This window comes from Balaenoptera borealis, assembly GCF_965194805.1.
Source record: "Balaenoptera borealis genome assembly, chromosome: 4".
In the NCBI taxonomy this organism is placed as follows: Eukaryota; Metazoa; Chordata; class Mammalia; order Artiodactyla; family Balaenopteridae; genus Balaenoptera; species Balaenoptera borealis.
Genome location: NC_138861.1, coordinates 35,723,558 through 35,743,509, shown reverse-complemented (window position 1 = coordinate 35,743,509; position 19,952 = coordinate 35,723,558). Strand labels below are relative to the sequence as shown.

Here is a 19,952-nt window from a genome sequence, read left to right as displayed (position 1 = left end):
AAAGACATTGTGGCCCTGCCTTGCTCTTATTTGGATCACGCACTCTAGGGGAAGCCAGCTGCCATTTTGTGAGGAAACAAGGGGACCTGTGGAGAGGTTGGTGTGGCAAAGAAACAAGGCCTTCTGACAATAGCCAGTGGGGAACTGAGGCCTTTTGTCAACAGTCAAATGAGTAAGCGACCTTAGAATGGATTCTACAGCTCTAGTCAAGCTTTTAGTTAATTACTTCAGATAACTTGACTGCAAACTCATGAGAGTCCCAGAGCCAAACTGCCCAACCAAGCTGGTCCCAAATACCTATCCCATAGAAATTGTGAAGTAATGCATGTTTGGTGTTTTAAGGTGCTAAGTTAACTAAGATAAGGTTGCTTCCAATATTTGGTGATTATGGATGAAGCTGCTATAAACATTCATGTACTGGTTTTCTTGTGGACATATATTTTCATTTTTCTTGAGTAAATACTTACGAGTAGAATTGCTGGGTTCTATTGTTTTTATTTCTTCCTTTGCATTAGCTAAGACTTCCAACATGATGTTGCATAGGAGTGGCACAAAGGGATATCCTTGCCTTATTCCTGATCATAGTGGGAAAACTTCTATTTTCTCGCTATTATATATGACGTTAGCTGTTGTTTTTTTGTAGATAATATAAAGTTGAAGAAGTTCCCTTATATTTCTAGTTTGCTAATAGATTTTGTCTTGAATGGATGTTGGATTTGTCAAATGTTTTCTCAACATCTAATGATATGATCATGTGGTTTTTCTCCTTTAGCCTGTTGTTTGTTTTGATGGATTACGTTAGTTAATTTTAGAATGTTGAACCAGCTGTGCATACCTGCAATAAATTCCAATTGATTGTGGTAAATAATCCTTTTTATACATGGATTCAATTTGCTAATATTTTCTTGACAATTTTTGCATCTGTGTTCATGAGAGATATTGTTCTTTAATTTACCTTTCTTGTGGTGTCTTTGTCTGATTTTGTTAATAGGGTAATGCTGCCCTTATAGAGTCAGTTAGAAAGTATTCCCTCTGATTCTGTTTTCTGGAAGAGATTATGCAGACTAGGTATTATTTCTTCCTTGAAAGTTTGACATGTCACCAGTGAAACCATCTAGGCCTGGTGATTGCTTTTGGAAGGGTATTAATTTTTTATTCAATTTTTGTAATAGATATAGGCTTATTCAGATTATCTGTTTCTCCTTGTGTGAGTTTTGGTAGATTGTCTTTCAAGGAATTGGTCCATTTTATTTATCAAATTTGTGGGCATGAAGTCTATAATACTCCTTTATTACCCTTTTTATTGTCCATGGGATCAGTAGTGATGGCCCCTCTTTCATTTTTTATATTAGTAATTTGTGTCTTCTTTCTTTTTTTCTTGGTTAGCCTGGTTAGAGGTTTATTGATTTTATTGACCTTTTCAAAGAAACAGCTTGTGGTATTGGTAATTTTTCTCTATTAATTTGCTGTTTTTAGTTTCATTGATTTCTTCTCTGATTTTTATTATTTCTTTCTTCTGCTTATTTTGAATTTAATTTGCTCTTCTTTTTCTGGTTTTCTAAGGTGAATGCTTAGATTATTGACTTTAGAGCTTTCTTCTTTTCTAATACATATATAGTTCATGCTATAAATGCTGTAAATTTCAGAAAGCAGTGCTTTCCGTTAATGATTTCTAGTTTAATTCTGCTGTGGTCTGGGAGCACACTTTGTGTGATTTCTATTCTTTTAAATGTTTTTATTGTGTTTTATAGCCCAAAATGTGGTCCATTTTCGTTAATGTTGCATGTGAACTTAAGAAGAATTGTGTATTCTGCTGTCATTGAATGAGGTAATCTATAAATATCAGTTTGGTCTAGCTGATTGACTGTGCTATTCAGTTCAACCATATACTTGCTGATTTTCTGCCTGATGGGTAAAGGTTAAGATTCAGAGGCTGAAATTTCTTTAGTGTCTTTGTTTATGTCTCCCTTGTTATCTTTGGATTTCCCTAGAGACTCCTTAAATGGCATCTAAACTTGCAGTTATTTGAATTTAACCTCCTGATATTATGTTGGAGCCCTGTTGATATGGTGGTAAGTTATGGGGGGAATGGAAGTGTTCTATAATCCTTTGATTAGATCTCAGTCTTTTAGTGGGCCTGTGTTCATGGCTGTGACCTTTACAAGCACTTCTCACCTTTTCTTTCCCCACTTAGATGAGACAGGAAGGCTAGAGGGAGATGGAGTTGGGTATTTTCCCTCCCCCATGTCCAGCTCTGGTAAAACCCATGTTGCTTAGGTTCTGCTAAAACAGTTTTCCTTTAAGTCAGGCCTTTGTTAAAGGGGAAGAAAATGCTTTTGGTGTATTTCACAAAGATTACTTTCCCCCTCCATCTGCAGAAAGCACTGGAGAATTTTCTCTGATCTTTACCCTGAAGAGAACCTGGTGGGGCTCCTAGAGGTAAAATTCATGAAAATGTGGAGTCCTCTCTAAGGCTGGGCTTCCAGGAGCTTTTAATCTCTCAAGCTAGTCTGTACTCAGTCTCTAGCAATTAGTGAATTAACAATTACTCAATTACTCTTTAAGTTTTCCTACCAGTTGCTAACTCTAGTGGTGGTTTCTGCTCCTGGTAAGATGTGATTCTCTGTTTTCTGTTCTCTTCAGTTTTTTGGGTGGTGGTTTGCCCTGTGACCTCTTTGGGACCTAAGAAAAATTATTGGTTTTCAGTTAGTGCAGCTTTTTTGCTGTTGTTGTGAGGATGAGAGTGACATTGTCCAAGCTCTTTACATGTCAGATAGGAAACTAGAAGTTCTTCCTTTTACTTTTAAACTGTATATATCTTTTTATTTGAAGTGGATTTCTTATAGATAGCATATTATTGGGTCTTGCTTTTTAAAATCCAGTCTGACATTCTTTATCTTATAATTCGGAGTGTTTAGACCATTTACACCTAATGTACCTACTGATGTAATTAGATTTAAATCTACCACCTTGGAATTTGGGGGTTTTTGTCCATTTATTCCCTCTTTTTTTAACCTGATTTTGGATAAATTCAGTATTTTTTATGATTCTGTTTTATCTCCACTATTGACTCATTAGTTATACATCCTTTTTGAAATTTTTGAGGGATTGCCCTAAGGATTACACTGTACATCTTTAATTGTCACAGTTTACCTTCGAGTAATATTATACTACTATAGGTATGGTATACAAATCCTTCAGTATACTTCCAATTTATGCCCATGCTTTATGCCATTTTTGTTATGTATTTTATTTTTGCATATTTTAAACCCCCAAAATATATAGTTGCTATTTTTGTTTTAAAAGGTCAATTATATTTTGGAGTGATTAAAAAACAAACTTTATGCTTACTTTAACTTTTTCAATTTTGGGAACTTTTTATTTCTTTGAATAGATCCAGGCTTCTGTCTGGTATCATATTCCTCCTGCCTGAAGAACTTTCTTTACATTTTTTGTATTTCAGGTCTGCTAGCACTGTTTGGTTGAAAAAATTTTCATTTTGCTTTTATTACCGTGATATATTTTCCCTGCATGAAATTCTAGGTTAGCAGGTTTCTCCTTTTACTACTGTAAAAATGTCATTCTGTATCTTCTGGCTTGCATAGTTTCTGAAGAAAATTCTACTGTAGTTAATGTGGCTTTTTTCCTGGCTGCCTTTAAGATTTTATCGTTAATTTTCAGCAATATAAACATTATGTGTCCACGTGTATGCGTGTGTGTGTGTTTAATCCTGCTTGAGATCCACTGAGATTCTTGGATCTTCTGGTTTAATGTCTTGCATTACTTTATGAAAATTCGTGGCCATTATTTCTTCAAGTAATTCTTTTGCCCCATTCTCATCCTTCTGGGAATCCAGTTATACATATGCTAGACCATTTAATTTGCTAGACCATTTGGTATTTGTCCCCTTGCTTTTAGGGGCTCTATTTTTTTTTCTTTTTTTTTCTCTTTGTGTTTTGCTTTGGGGTTTTTTAATTGGCCTAGCTTCAAGTCTACTACTTCTTTCTTTGGCTTTATTGAGTCCATCTGTCTAAGGAATCTTTCATCTCTGATATGGTGTTTTTTATTATGGCTTTTTCATTTGACTCTTAAAGGAGTTTTCTCCTATGTTGAAATTCCCTGTCTTTTCCTGCATTTCATCTACCTTTTCCCTTAGATTCTTTAACATATTAATCATAGCTATTTAAAGTCCCCATTTGTTAGTTTCAACATCTGGTTCATCTCTGAGTCTATTTCTAGTGATTGCTTTATCTTTTGATAATATTTGTTTCTCTTGCTTGTTTGTGCATCATAAATGTTTACAGAATGCCAAACATCACATATAGATTAGATAAGGCGGAAAGATTTGGAGAAACAAAAGAAGGAAATTCTTTCCTATCCAATGTATACTCTTCAGACTAATGCACTCTTTCTATCAAGCCTTCTAAACTGTTAAATAAAGTTTTCCAAACAAGCATTTAAACTTCATTACACAGAAGAGCAACAAGAATGGATCCTGCCCGACAAAAGGCAGGAGGGAGATACTGAGAAAAATGGTATTTATGCTTTGAAATGGATACCTGTTTTCCTCTGTCAGCCTTTTATAGTGGGGGTTAAGTTAGTTAGGAATTGAGCTGGGTTTGAGTTTGTTTGTTTGTTTGTTTTATTATGGTTACTTTCAATATCACAGGCTTCAAATTCCTCTAAAGATGCCCAGTACTTACGGTGGGGCTGTTGTGCCAGAGGAGTTTTCTTAGTGTTCCTCCTCCACGATCATTTTCAGTTATCTCTGTATCCCTGTGCCTCAGAGGGTGTCTCTCTCCATCCTCTTGCCCTGCCTCCAGCAGTAAAATGCGATGGTTGTAACTCAGTGCAGGGGGTCAGAGGCAGGACTTCTTCTCTGTTTTCCTGGTCTAGCGTCAATCCTAGACAGCCCTTGCATGTCTGACCTGCAGGTTGGGACTTTCTCAACATTTTGGTCCCTCCTACCTATGATAGTGAAACTCTGGACTTTCCTAGGAGAGAGTTTTCTGCCCCATCCCCAGAGGAAGGAGTGTTTTCTGCTTCTTCCCCAAGTGTAGAGGGTTTTTCTTTTACTTTTCTCCCAGCAAGGATGGGTCTGTGCAGTTGGGGTTTTTGCTTTTCCTGCAGTGGCAGTCAGTTCCCTCCTCCAGGCATGTACCACTGACATAGGCTTTCCAATCTCTTGCTTTCCCCCCCAGATGTCCTCTAATGTGTACAGTGAGGCCCTCAGAAAAGAGTCTGAGAGTCAGAGTGAGCTCACCTTGTGTTTGAGACTCCCAGGGCTGCTATACTTTTATGATAGCCCACGCTTAGCCTTTAGCAATTTGTTGAAATTCTACCTGATTTCTTCTTCTGTGTTTATTTGGTCGCTGATCCTTCCTTCCATGCTCTACCACAGTTGGGACAGGCTGTCCATCCTTTCTCTCCTAACCTGGGAGCTGACCCTTCTTGGATTTCAGGATATTTGGGTGCTGCGTGATTTTAAGCACTCATGTTTTCAAGAAAAATTATGAGTTTGTAGTTTATCTAGCCTTTTCTTGTTGTTTGAGTGAGGATGGTGCCTTTTTCTAGCTTCATGTATCCTAGACTGCTTCAGAAGTTTCTAATATTCTTTTTTATATTATTTTTTAATTTTTAAAAAATTTTAAAATTTTTGGCTGTGTTGTGTCTTCGTTGCTGCGCGCAGGCTTTCTCTAGTTGCGGCGAGTGGGGGTTACTCCTCCTTGTGGTGTGCGGGCTTCTCCTTGCAGTGGCTTCTCTTGTTGCGGAGCACAGGCTCTAGGTGCACAGGCTTCAGTAGTTGTGGCACGCGGGCTCAGTAGTTGTGGCACACGGGCTCTAGAGCGCAGGCTTAGTAATTGTGGCGCACGGGCTTAGTTGCTCCGCAGCATGTGGGATCCTCCCGGACCAGGGCTCGAGCCCGTGTCCGCTGCATTGATAGGTGGATTCCTAACCACTGTACCACCAGGGAAGCCCTCTAATATTCTTTTTTTTTTTTTTTTTTTTAAAGGTTTTTTTTCTTTTTTAAATTTTATTTATTTATTTATTTTTGGTTGTGTTGGGTCTTCGTTTCTGTGCGAGGGCTTTCTCTAGTTGCGGCAAGTGGGGGCCACTCTTCATCGCGGTGCGCGGGCCTCTCTCTGTCGCGGCCTCTCTTGTTGCGGAGCACAGGCTCCACACGCGCAGGCTCAGTAATTGTGGCTCACGGGCCCAGTTGCTCCGTGGCATGTGGGATCTTCCCAGACCAGGGCTCGAACCTGTGTCCCCTGCATTCGCAGGCAGATTCTCAACCACTGCGCCACCAGGGAAGCCCTCTAATATTCTTTATAGCACCAAATGTTTCTGTGAATTTGCTCAAATTGAGTATCTTCTGTTGCTTTACTGAGTAGCATAATTTGACTGGTGCCATACTGATGTCAGTAACAGGGTAGGAATCAGTGCCAGTTCACATTCTTTCACGCTGTGGGGCTTGGCAGAGGACAACACATAGAAGTCACTGGTCCCCTGAAGTTGCCCCACTGCTCTGACATCTTGGAGGTGCAGAAGAGAACAATGGTTGACACTACCAGAAGAATGGTGGGAATCACTTAAAAATGTGTTGGGTATGAAAGTCATGAAATTCATCATTGTGCTGTCACACATTTTACTTCTGTGATTTTCAGCTTTGTGTTCATCAGTGAAATATAATTATATGATTATCATTTTGCATGTTACGAATGACTGAATACTCTTTATTAATGAGAAACAGCATGAGAAAGTTAGTTGTTTAACCTTTACTTAACCTTACTTCTCTATGGTCAGATATTTTTCAGTTCCAGTCAGCAGACAGTTGCTGAAATCTGTAACACTGTTAGAGATTAAAAATACAAAAGACACACAGACCTTGTTGTCAAGGAGTTCACGATCTAATGGAGGAATTATATCTTTACATTAGTCATTATTATACAATGTAATAATTTATAACTTTTATTTCGTGCTTACTAAGAGAGGTTCTGTTGTAAGTACTTCACATGTATAAAATAAACAACTGTCTCAGTAAAGTCTCTAAAAGTAGTATGAAGTATTTACTGTTATTTTTTATCATTTTCCAAATGAGGAAACTGTAGTACAGACAAATTAAGCAATTTGGCAGCTTTCACCTAATAAGTGGGGATGCTGGGATTCAAGGCAGTCGGGCTTTCACTGGGTCATACTGCTTCCCCCTAAGCATGAGCTCAGTGCAGTGGTGGGCCAAAGGAGAAAGTGATTGACGCTGCTTCAGAGGATCAGAAAAGTCTTCATGGAGACGATGCGTATCTGGCATGATGGGGCAAGGTAGAATTTCACTGGGGAAGGACATAAAGGCAAGAGGAACAGTATGTGCAAAGGTGTATAGCTTAGCAAAGCATGGTTCTTTCAAAGAATTGTGAGTAGCCAGTAAGACTAGAACAGAGGGAAGTGGCATAGGTGAAACTAGCTAGTTAGGAAGAGGCCTGATCATAGGGGGCTTTATTAAACAGTTCATACCTGGGAGTTCCCTGGTGGCCTAGCGGTTAGGATTCTGGGCTTTCACTGCTGTGGCCTGGGTTCAATCCCTGGTCAGGGAACTGAGATCCCACAAGCTGCACAGCGTGGCCAAAAATATAAAACATAAAATTTAAAAAAAAGTTCATACTTTATTGTACAGAGAGTATGAGCCATTGAACAATTTAAAGTCGCAGAATGAAACAGTGTTTGTTCACATTTGAGAATTGTGAAGGATGGACTGAAGTGAGGCAAGATTAGAGGTAAAGAAATGAGTTAGGAGATATGCAGTAATTCAGGTGAGCACTGATATAAGGGAGAATTTTAATAAACTTTCAAAATGTTAGTATCAGTCTTTGGGAGATACAGATGTACCTCACTGCTACAGTATGGTTGGTGGTAGATGGCTTTGCAAAATTATTATTTTATCTTTGGAAATACTGGTTCAATATTTCACTCACATTAAACTTGAAATGTATTTAGTAGATTCAGCTTAATTGAATACACATCAGAAAACAATCCCACCGTTCAGCACAATTGTCAGTCTCTGCCCAAGAGACTGGAAAAACTAAAGGTCAAATTTGTGTGGTTGCTGGCATTATAACAGAGTCTTATTATAATAATTTAATCATTTAATTTCATAAGCATCAAATTCATACCATGTTGGGAAAGAAAATTAGGGGAAAAATAAGTACATTTTCTATGTTTGACTCTATATGTGATATTTTATAAGCCAACAAAAATAAGGGATTTGATGAGGCTGTATTTTGTGAATATCTAGAACATAACTTTCCACTTGACCCATATCTTCTACCAAGACATTGCCTTTATGAGTTAATTTTGAGAGGCATAATTGGGTGGTGTAAGTTCTATTTTTCTTAAAAAAAAAAACAAAAAAAAACCTGACTAAATTTTTATTTTTTTTTCATGCTATAACTGACAGTTATGATCATTGAGTTAAAGAATTTCTGAGTTGAATAGCAGTATGTGCTTTGGAGAAAATAAAACAGCAATATAATAAATAGATCAAGGAGGGCCTCTGGTGGGAAGTGAAATTTGCGCTGACATGTAAATGCTAAGAAGAATCCACTACGCAAAGATTTCAGAGAAGAACCTTCCTGACACAGGGAACACCTAGTTCAAAGGCTCTAAGCTAACTGGTTTGGCATGTTTGAAGTTCAGAAAGAAGGCTAGTGTGGCTGGAGAGTTGTAAGGAGGTAAAGTGGTAGAAGATGACATTGGAGATATAATTAGACATGGGTCAGATTATGTGAACTCTGGTAGGCCTTGGAAAAGAATTTGGATTTTAAGTACAAAGAGAAATCACTGGAGGTATTAAGCAGGGGAGCGAGATGATCTGATACAGAATTTTTAAAAGACGTTTAGGTTAACTTAGTTATTATATGAGTTAATAAATATTTCATGATTTAATATATATAAAATGCTTAGAAATGTGCATGGCACATATTAAATGTGATATCAGTGTTTGCTATTATTATTAATTTATTGATACGGGTTAATCTTTCAGATATGTTAAATGAAAAGAAAAATGCAAAGTGTAGAAGTATGTATAATATGCCATCATTTGTGTAGAGAGGAAAAAAGAATATATATATATATTTGCTTACATCTGTGCAAGGGTATGTAAGATACTGATAACTTGGATTATATCTGGAGAAGGGAACTAGGTGCTGGGGGGAGAGAGACTTCACCATGTTCTTTTTTGTACCTTGTGAATTTGATCTAAAGTGAATATACTACTTAGTCAAAAAATAAAACATAAATTAAATCTGTTTTGCTTAAATTTTTTGAAAAATCCACACTTTACTTTTTAAATTAGTATAAATTATTATGATTTTAATCAGGAAAAACAATACTGGATAGTTTTCCATTATCTGGAATGGCTGGATGATATAGGATTCCAGGTAAATTTGCTAAGGAGCAAAGAGTAGGTGGATTCAGTCTTTTACAATGTAAAAGGGTTGTGTGAAGAACACTTAACAAAGGCCTTCATAGGAGGTAAGGCAGCTGACTGAGAAATGTTGAGTGTGATGAGAATTCAGGAGAGCTTCTACTTCATGAAGTACAAAAGTGGTTAAAGGGGATTCCACAGTGATTTTCTTGGTGACCTTAACTAAAAGGGCAGTGGCTGTACTGGTTCTAAGGCAAGGGGGGCATCCCTATGTCACAGGGGCCAGTTGCTGGCTATAATACCCTATGCGTCAATGGTGGGCCCCATGTTTTTGGGTGAGTAACTCAAGGGCATTCTCTTCCCCTTTTCATATACAAAAAGGAAAAAGGGAATCTGATAATTGGGATGCCCAAAGGCAGGTGGGTTTATCAAACTCTCCTTTAAGGCCTTGATGGCCATGTCCTCCTGTTCTCATAAAATTGGGTCAGGGCTGTTATCATTAAGTAAAACATATAGAGGCTTTGGCCATAAAAGAGAAATTTGGAGTCCAATTTCAGCAATAACCAACTAGCCCGAGAAAACCTTGAAGTTGGCACTTAAGGGTTTTGGGAAACTTAGGACACCATGAAATCTGTTGGGATCTAGGTGTAGCCCTTGTTCTGATATCAGATGCCCTTAATATCAAACCTGAATTTGGGCCAACTGCAATTTTTCTTTGGCAATCTTATGTCCCTTTAAGGCTGAAAGCTTTAGCAGGTGGATGCTGTTTTCCTTTGAGGAAGCTGAGAAGGAGAACAAAGAAGCAAATCATTCACATATTGCCACAAAGTAGAACCCCTAGGGAATTTTATATGTCCAGATCAGCTTTTAGCATTTGTGAGAAAACAGAAGGACTCTCAGTAAAACCCTGAGGCATTACTATCTAGGTGAATTGTATTTCTTCCCAAGTGAAGGCAAAAAGGTATGGGCTTCAAGTGGAATACTAAAGAATGGACTGCATAAATCAATTACAGTTAAGAATTTACTCATGGTAGCAATGGGCATTAGTAACATATGAGGCTTAGGAATAACAGGGTGTCCAGGGATAAATAACAATGTTGTTTATTGCTGGTAGGTCCACCCTTAGGTTTTCTCACCAGTAAAATGGGAGCGTTACAGGGACTAGTAAACGGGATAATGAGGCCTTGAGCCTTGTAATCTTATATTATGGGCTTTATGGCTTGAAAGACTTTTTTACTTATAAGGTATTGATTAATTCCAGGAAGAGGTTTTGAAGGGTCTGTTTGAATCTTGATGGGGGGTGTGCTGTGAATTTTGTTAACATCAGTTGGAGATTTTGCCCATAAGGTGGGTGGTAGCTGATAATAGGGACAAATGATCAGTGTTTCTGGAATCTGCTCTAGTACCATCAAAGATGGAACAAATAAAAGATGTCAGAGGGTCATTTAGTTCACCTGGTTGTTTTTTCTGATGACTACTGTCAGTTTCTAAAATTATTTCCCCCTTTTGGGAGAAATTCTGGCGTGATAATTCTCTAAGAAGTTTCCGCCTAATAAATGAATAGGGGTGGAGGAACTGAGGGGAAAAAAAAGTGTCTAACTCTCAAAGGGCCTAAACAAAAGGGAACACATTCAGAGACAGGAACCTCTTGAGGATCGTTAGAGAGTCCCACTATTTGAACCGTTTTAGTTCTCTGAGGCGGGGGCTGTTTTATAGTAGTGGGGTGTAGAGTGGGGCTCCAGTGTCAGGACTGGAAGAGATTCCTTCTCAGTCTGGAGAAATGTTTCTCCAAACTGATTGAGAGGATTGGGAAGAGCCCCTATAGTTCTTCAGAGCCCTGTCATTGAGAATTGGGAGGACGTTGGAAAGGCTGGTTAGAGGGCTGAAGGCACCCAAAACGCTTAAATTTGTAACAGTGTTTTTTCCAGTGTCCTGACTCTTCGCAGTAATAGTAGAAACTAGGAGGGTTTTGGTTCTGTTTAGGAGTCTTCATTTGTTGGAATTGAAAATTAAGAATTTAGGCAGTCTTCCTTTGAGGTGACTCATCTAAAATGCAAGAGAACTGGTTTACCAGGTTAACTAAATCTGGAGTGAGCATAGTTTCCCGTTCCATCCTGGTCCTTTTTATTAGACGGGAAAGGTCCCAGTTCAGCCCATTAACAAACATAGTTAAAAACGACCTGGGTGGAATCAATATCTGAAGGAAGACCAGAATTTTCTTCAAAAACAATTAGAAGTTGATTGTAATAATCATAAACAGGTTCATCAGACTTTTGTATGCAAGTCTGAATTTTGTTCCAATCAACAGACTTTGGAAAAGCCTCAGGAATTGCTCGATGAAGTTGCCTAGCGATTGTTCAAGCCTGGTCATCTGATAATAAGTTGGTGGACTGGTCTCCCAGTTGTAATTCTAGAGAACATTCAGGATTTTTCCAGTTAGCAGTTTTCAGTTGCCGGGCCTGGCCGTCACCAAAAAGCTATGAACTAGTTGATAGGAGTCAGAGAAACCAGGTTGATAAGTTTTAATGACTGTATTAAATTCCCTAGCAAATGTGTGAGGATCTTCAGTTACTTTGGGAAAATTTTGAATATGGCTTGCAGTTCAGTTTTGGTCCAGGGAAATAAGAAATTAAGGGTCTAGCCTCTGGATCCTTAGAAGGCTTAATGTTAAAGGGGCAGTTTCTGACAAGTTCAGAGGGAAAGGGAGTTGGGAAAGTTTAAGAGAAAAGGGGAAGGTTGGTGAGAGAATTAGTATGGGGGAATTGAAGGAATAGAGGAGGTGTGGGCAGCACAGAAGGGAAGGAGGAAGGTGGCGCCAGAGGTGGGGTCCGGCCACCAGCAGCCGAGGGAGGGAGAGAAGACAATGCCTGAGGTGGCGCCTAAGACAGCCAAGGAAGAAGAGCCTGAGGCTCCAGGAGCCATTGTATCTTTCTTTAATCATTTGTTCAGTTAATCTTAAAGTTTTATTTCGCAGAGAGGCAATTTTAGACCCCTGATAATGTTGAGAAGCTTCAAAATACCAATCAAAATAAGCATTACACTCAGTTCTGGAAATTTTTGAGCTATTGTAGTCCAATTCAGTTCTAAGGAAATTAAGTTAGGGATTTCAAAAGTTCTTTGTAATAACCATTTATATTCTAAATTGCCTTTGGTCAAGTTGGTCCATTTAGTTAGAAATGTGCCTGAGGAAGGACCTTGGCTTTTAAACAAAATGATCTGGAGTCCTCCTAGGGGGTGGGTACCCTCAAAATGTTTAGATAACTAGGATCCCATTTCTCAGAAGTTTTTCTCTGGAGTAAAAGAACAATTTCCAAACAGCTTACAGCACAAACTGCTCAATTCAAACAGCTTGCAGGCTAATCCCAGCCAGTTCGAAGGAGACAGCTTGGTTTTAGAAGGAGCCAGGCCAAAGACTTTTACGGCCAATTTCCATAGGACAGCCCCTGTCCCGAATGAATGGGAGTAGGAGGGAAAAGGAGTAGGATGAAGAAAACTGGAACAGTTTCAGAGAAACAGCCCCTGTTCCCGAATGAATGGGCCAAAGGTGTTTTCAGTCAGATTTGGTTGAAACAGTCTGATCTCAAAATTAGACTGACCTGCCAAATGAGTACTCATATACAAAACAAAGCCTTAACCAAAAAGATGAAACCTTAAAATAGATCCCGAATAAAGCCTGGAGAGCTTCAAATGCAAAGAGGGCGTGTGCTCAGATCCAAGAGAAAGACTTACTTTCAAAATGCAGGGTCAGTGAGAAAGCAGTGAGTGACAGTGGGTTCAATGGTGGGTACTGCACCTGTTTGCTTACTAGCCTTGGAACCACTGGGGGTCTTCTCTGGTCCTCGTAGAGGCCACCAACATGTTGATCTGAAATAAATAGTCTGCCAGATATTTTTCCAGCAAAGATGGGTTTACTTAGGATCAGCAGAGAATTGCAATTCAGAGTCTGCAACCATGGCAAGCCAAGTGCAAGTTTCCACACTGAAGGGAAGTAGCACGCTTTTACAGAGAGGAAAAGGAAGTTGGGAGGGCTATAGTAAACAGAGAGGCGGTGGCTTTTCATTGGCTGAGTCCTTGCCAAGAAAGGAGACTTTCTTCTTCTTCTTGGGCTCTGTTATGGTCACAGGGTATGAGAACTTCCCCTTCTGGTCTCCCAAATCTATTTAATTGAGATTTCTGTTTATTAATTTTTTATGCTTCTGAGAAGTGAGGTCTGGTTAAGAGGATTGAAGAATTTTGGTTAATTTAAATTTCACAGTACTCACTATCCTCTTTATCAAACTTTCTGGACAAATATATGTGGTAATTTTGTATTTTGAATATATGGCTCTTTCTTTATCGTGAGAATTTATTGTCACTTGTGGTGTTTTCAGGATTTGGAGTGGATCAATTACGAGATGACAATCTAGAAACTTATTGGCAGTCAGATGGCTCCCAGCCTCATTTAGTGAACATCCAATTCAGGTAATACATTTTTGAATTTTTCAATTTGTATAGGTTATAAGTAGACAAAGAAATTGATTTTATTTACATAAAATTTAAAGAAATATAGAAATTATATTGAAGTGCACTTAACTCTGCTTTTTATAAGCCTTAGAGATTACCTTTCGACTCAACTAGATTATAAGTGTTTTAAGTTTATTGTCTTATCCTTTATGAATTCTTTTTTTATTTAATCAACATTTTTTTATTGAAGTGTACTTGATTTACAATGTTATGTTAATTTCTGTTGGACAGCAAAGTGATTCAGTTATACATATATATACATTCTTTTTTTAAAATATTCTTTTCCATTATGGTTTATCATAGGATATTGAATATAGTTCTCTGTGCTATACAGTAGGACCTTGTTGTTTCCTTTATGAATTCTTTGTGGTACTTTACACAGTTCCTTTTATGTAGATATTTCTCATATATACTTTTCAATATGATTTATTTCAGAAAAGTATGCTTTGCTTATCACCCAATGCAATGCCTTAATGCATTGCGTTAAGTACACCAGGAGTGATGATAAAAAATTTATTCTAACTTATTACCTCTAAGGACACTTTCAATTTTGAAATGCTTACTTTTGGGGGGAAATGGAAAACAGCCATATGTTTGTCGTTTGCTTTGAATTTATTGACAGATGGAAACCAGTTAACTTGCTTATCTTGCCCCATTTACACCATCTATTTTAACATTCTGTGGCATTGTATTTCTAGTTTGTTTTTATTGTCCTAGGATACAGATCAGCACATTTCTTATGAAAAAGCCCAATAGTAAATATTTTAGGCCTTGTGTGCTAGCTGGTCTCTGTTGCAGCTACTCATTAATGTCATTATAGCATGAAAGCAGCTGTAGACAATGCATAATGACTGAATTTAGCTGTTCTAATTAAACTTTATCTTACAAATGTAGGTGGTGGGCAGGTTTCAGCCAGTTGGCTGTAGTATGCCAATTCCTGTCCTAGGGTATTAAATATGTATACACCAGAAATGAAGATAACAGCTAATATTTTTTTAAAGACTTTAAATACCAGATATTTTGCTAAATGCCTTCCCTATTTATTTCATTTAACCTTTACAGCTATTTTTATCTTTATTTTGTAGTCTTAGAAGCAGAGATTTAGATAAATCTCTTATAACTTGCTCTCGGTATCTAATATAAGTTGAATCATAAAATATTTGTCCTTTTGTCTCTAGCTTAACTTAGCATAATGTTTTCATGGTCCAGCCATGTTGTAGCATACATCAGAATTTCATTCCTTTTTTTTTTTTTTTTTTTGGCATAGAGTAGATTTTTTTTTTTTAATTTTTTTTTTTTAATTAATTTATTTATTTACTTATGGCTGTGTTGGGTCTTCGTTTCTGTGCGAGGGCTTTCTCTAGTTGCGGCAAGTGGGGGCCACTCTTCATCGCGGTGCACGGGCCTCTCACCATAGTGGCCTCTCTTGTTGCAGAGCACAGGCTCCAGACGCGCAGGCTCAGTAATTATGGCTCACGGGCCCAGCTGCTCCGCAGCATGTGGGATCTTCCCAGACCAGGGCTCGAACCCGTGTCCCCTGCATTGGCAGGCAGATTCTCAACCACTGCGCCACCAGGGAAGCCCTCATCCCTTTTTAAGTCTGAATAATATTCCATTGTATGTATTTAGCACATTTTGTTTATTATCAATGGACATTTGGATTGTTTCCATCTTATGGCTATTGTGACTAATGCTGCTATGAACATGATGGACAAATATCTATCTGAGTCCTGGGTTTCAGTTCTTTTGCACATATACCCAGAAGTAGAATTGCTGGATCAAATGGTGATTCTATGTTTAATTTTTCAAAATACCACCATACTGTTTTCCACAGCAGCTGCACCATTTTACATCCCGAACAGCAATATACAAGAGTTCTGATTTTTCCACATCCATACCAACACTTGTTTTCTATTTTTTGATAATAGCCATTGTAATGGGTGTGAAGTGGTATCTCATGGTTTTGATTTGCATTTCTCTAACGATTAGTGATGTTGAGCCTCTTTTCATGGGCTTGTTGGCTATTTGATATCTTTTTTGGAGAAATGACTAAGTCCTTTGCCCATTTTTGAATTGGGTGTTTTGGTTTTTTGTTGATTTTTAGGAGTCCTGTATATATTTTGGATATTAGTCCCTTATCAGATATATGATTTCCAAATATTTTCTCCCATTCTGTGGATTGTCTTTTTATAAAAGTGCTTAATTTTGATGAACTCATTTTGTCTATTTTTTATGCCTTTGTTGTCATATATCCTTGTTTAGTTTTTAAATCCTTTTTTAGAAGTTACTGGTTTTGAGTTACTAAAATTTTGTTGAAAAATTTTATGTTTATATTCTTGAGAGATATTAGTTTATCATTTTCATTTATTATAGCATCTGAGTCTGATTTTGTTACTGGGTAATATTGGCCTGATAAAATGAGTTGGGAAGTGTTTCTGCCTCTATTTTTCTTTTTCTTTTTTTTTTAACCATTTTTTAAAAATTGAAGTATAGTTAATTTACAATGTTGTGTTAGCTTCAGGTGTACAGCAAAGTGATTCGGTTTTACATATATACATATATATATATATATATATATATATATATACTTTTTCAGATTATTTTCCATTATAGGTTATTACAAGACATTGAATATACTCTGTGTTAAACTGTAGGTCCTTGTTTATCTATTTTATACATAGTAGTGTATATATGTTAATCCCAAACTCCTAATATATCTGCCCTCCCCTCCCCCCCACCCCACTATCCCCTCTGGTAACCATAAGTTTGTTTTCTATGTCGGTAAGTCTATTTGTTTTGTAAATAAGTTCATTTATATCATTTTTAAGATTCCACATATAAGTGATATCATATGATCTTTGTCTGACTTACTTCCCTTAATATAATAATCTCTAGGTCTTATCCATGTTGCTGTAAATGGCATTATTTCATTCTTTTTTTTTTTTTAACTTTGGGTTTATTTATTTATTTATTTATGTCTGTGTTGGGTCTTCGTTTCTGTGTGAGGGCTTTCTCTAGTTGCGGCAAGTGGGGGCCACTCTTCATCGCGGTGCGTGGGCCTCTCGTTATCGCGGCCTCTCTTGTTGCGGAGCACAGGCTCCAGACGCGCAGGCTCAGTAATTGTGGCTCACGAGCCTAGTTGCTCCGCGGCATGTGGGATCTTCCCAGACCAGGGCTCGAACCCGTGTCCCCTGCATTGGCAGGCAGATTCTCAACCACTGCGCCACCAGGGAAGCCCTATTTCATTCTTCTTTATGGCTGACTAATTTTCCATTGTGTATATATACCACATCTTCTTTATCCATTCATCTGTCTTTAGATATTTAGGTGGCTTCCATGTCTTGGCTATTGTAAATAGTGCTGCAATGAACATTAGGATGAATGTATCTTTTTGAATTACAGTTTTCTCCAGATACATGCCCAGAAGTGAGATCGCTGGATCATATGGTAACTCTATTTTTAGCTCTTTAAGGAACCTCCATACTGTTTTCCATAGTGGCTGCACCAATTTACATTCCCACCAACCGCATAGGAGGGTTCCTTTTCCTACACACCCTCTCCAGCATTTATTATTTGTAGATTTTTCTAAATATGGCCATTCCAACTGGTATAAGGTGATACCTTATTGTAGTTTTGATTTGCGTTTCTCTAATAATTAGCGATATTGAGGATCTTTTCATGTGCCTGTTGGGTATCTGTGTGTCTTCTTTGGAGAAATATCTGTTTAGGTCTTATGCTCATTTTTTGATTGGGTTGTTTTTTTTTGATATTAAGCCATATGAACTGTTTGTATATTTTGGAAGTTAATCCCTTGTTGGTAGCATCATTTGCAAATGTTTTCTCCCAGTCTGTAGGTTGTCTTTTCATTTTTTACATGGTTTCCTTTGCTGTGCAAAAGCTTTTAAGTTTAATTAGGTCCCTTTTGTTTATTTTTGTTTTTATTTCCATTACTCGAGGAGATGGATCCAAAAAAATCTTGCTGCGATGTATGTCAAAGAGTGTTCTGCCTATGTTTTCCTCTAGGAGTTGTACAGTATCTGGTCTTACATTTAAGTCTTTAATCCATTTTGAGTTTATTTTTGTATATGGTGTTAGAGAATAGTCTAGTTTCATTCTTTTACATGTAACTGTCCAGTTTTCCCAGCACCACTTATCTTTTCTCCATTGTATATTCTTGCCTCCTTTGTCGCAGATTAATTGACCATAAATGCATGGGTTTATTTCTGGGCTTTCTATCCTGTTCCATTGATCTATATGTTGATTTTTGTGCCAGTACCATACTATTTTGATGACTGTAGCTTTGTAGTATAGTCTGAAGTCAGAGAGTGTGATTCCTCCAGCTCCATTCTTCTTTCTCAAGATTGTTTTGTGTATTCGGGGTCTTTTGTGTTTCCATGCATGTTTTAAAATTTTTTGTTCCAGTTCTGTAAAAAATGCCATTGGTAATTTGATAGGGATTGCACTGAATCTGTAGATTGCCTTGGGTAGTATGGTAGTTTTAACAATATTGATTCTTACAATCCAAGATATCTTTCCATCTGTTTGTGTTGTCTTCAGTTTCTTTCATTAGCATCTTATAGTTTTTGGAGTATAGGTCTTTTGCCTCCTTAGGTAGGTTTATTCCTAGGTATTTTATTCTTTTTAATGCGATGGTAAATGGAATTGTTTCCTTAATTTCTCTTTCTGATCTTTTGTTGTTAGTGTATAGGAATGCAAGAGATTTCTGTGTATTAATTTGGTATCCAGCAACTTTACTGAATTCATTGATTAGCCCTAGTAGTTTTCTGGTAGTGTCTTTGGGATTTTCTATATATAGCATCATGTCATCTGCAAACAGTGACAATTTTACTTCTTCTTTTCCAATTTGTATTCCTTTTATTTCTTTTTCTTCTCTGATTGCTGTGGCCAGGACTTCCAAAACTATGTTGAATAAAGGTGGTGAGAGTGGGCATCCTTGTCTTGTTCCTGATCTTAAAAGCTTTTAGCTTTTTACCATTGAGTAGGATGTTAGCTGTGGGTTTATCATATATGACCTTTATTACATTGAGGTATGTTCCCTCTATGCCCACTTTCTGAGGAGTTTTTATCATAAATGGTTGTTGAATTTTATCAAAAGCTTTTTGGCATCTATTAAGATGATCATATGGTTTTTATTGTTCAATTCGTTAATGTGGTGTATTACATTAATTTGTGGATATTGAAAAATCCTTGCATCCCTGAGATAAATCCCACTTGATCATGGTGTATGATCCTTTTAATGTATTGTTGGATTCTCTTTGCTAGTATTTTGTTGAGGATTTTTGCATCTATGTTCATCAGTGATATTGGCCTGTAATTTTCCTTTATTGTGGTATCTTTGTCCAGTTTTGGTATCAGAGTGATGGTATCCTCATAGAATGAGTTTGGAAGTATTCCTTCCTCTGCAATTTTTTGGAATAGTTTCAGAAAGGTAAGTGTTAACTCTTCTCCAGATGTTTGGTAGAATTCACGTATGCAGCCATCTGGTCCTAGACTTTTGCTTGTTGGGAGTTTTTAAATTACTGATTCAATTTCAGTACTGGTAATTGGTCTGTTCATATTTTCTATTTCTTCTTGGTTCAGTCTTGGGAGATTGTACCTTTCTAAGAATTTGTTCATTTCTTCTAGGTTGTCCATTTTATTGGTGTATAGTTGCTTGTAGTAGTAGTCTCTTATGATTCTTTGTATTTTGTGGTGTCAGTTGTAACTTTTCCTTTTTCATTTCTGATTTTATTGATTTGGGCCCTCTCCCTTTTTTTCTTGATGAGTCTGGCTAAAGGTTTATCAATTTAGTTCATCTTTTCAAAGAACCAGTTTTTAGTTTCATTCATCTTTTCTATTGTTTTTTTTTAGTCTAAAAGGATTCATATAGAATCACTATTATTTCTTGCTTAGATATTTGATAAAATTCACCATTGAAGCTATCTGTTCCCAGAGTTTTCTTTGTGTGAAGTTGTTGGGTTTTTTAATTAAACATACAACATCTTATTTCTTTAATTGATTTTCTATTCTT

General features: G+C 37.3%; 1 protein-coding gene across 8 annotated transcripts in view; it reads left to right on the top strand.

Annotated features, from left to right (window-relative positions):
• ANAPC10 (anaphase promoting complex subunit 10) overlaps positions 1-19,952 on the top strand; it is a 220,044-nt gene that overhangs the window by 8,018 nt on the left and 192,074 nt on the right. For all 8 annotated transcript variants that reach the window (XR_014243967.1, XR_014243968.1, XR_014243969.1 and 5 more), the window contains exon 3: positions 13,789-13,879. Coding sequence is in view for 2 of the 8 variants with exons in the window: in XM_082390030.1 (XP_082246156.1) it covers positions 13,789-13,879 (91 nt within the window). In the remaining 6 variants the exon portion in view is untranslated. The remainder of the gene's footprint in view (positions 1-13,788; positions 13,880-19,952) is intronic.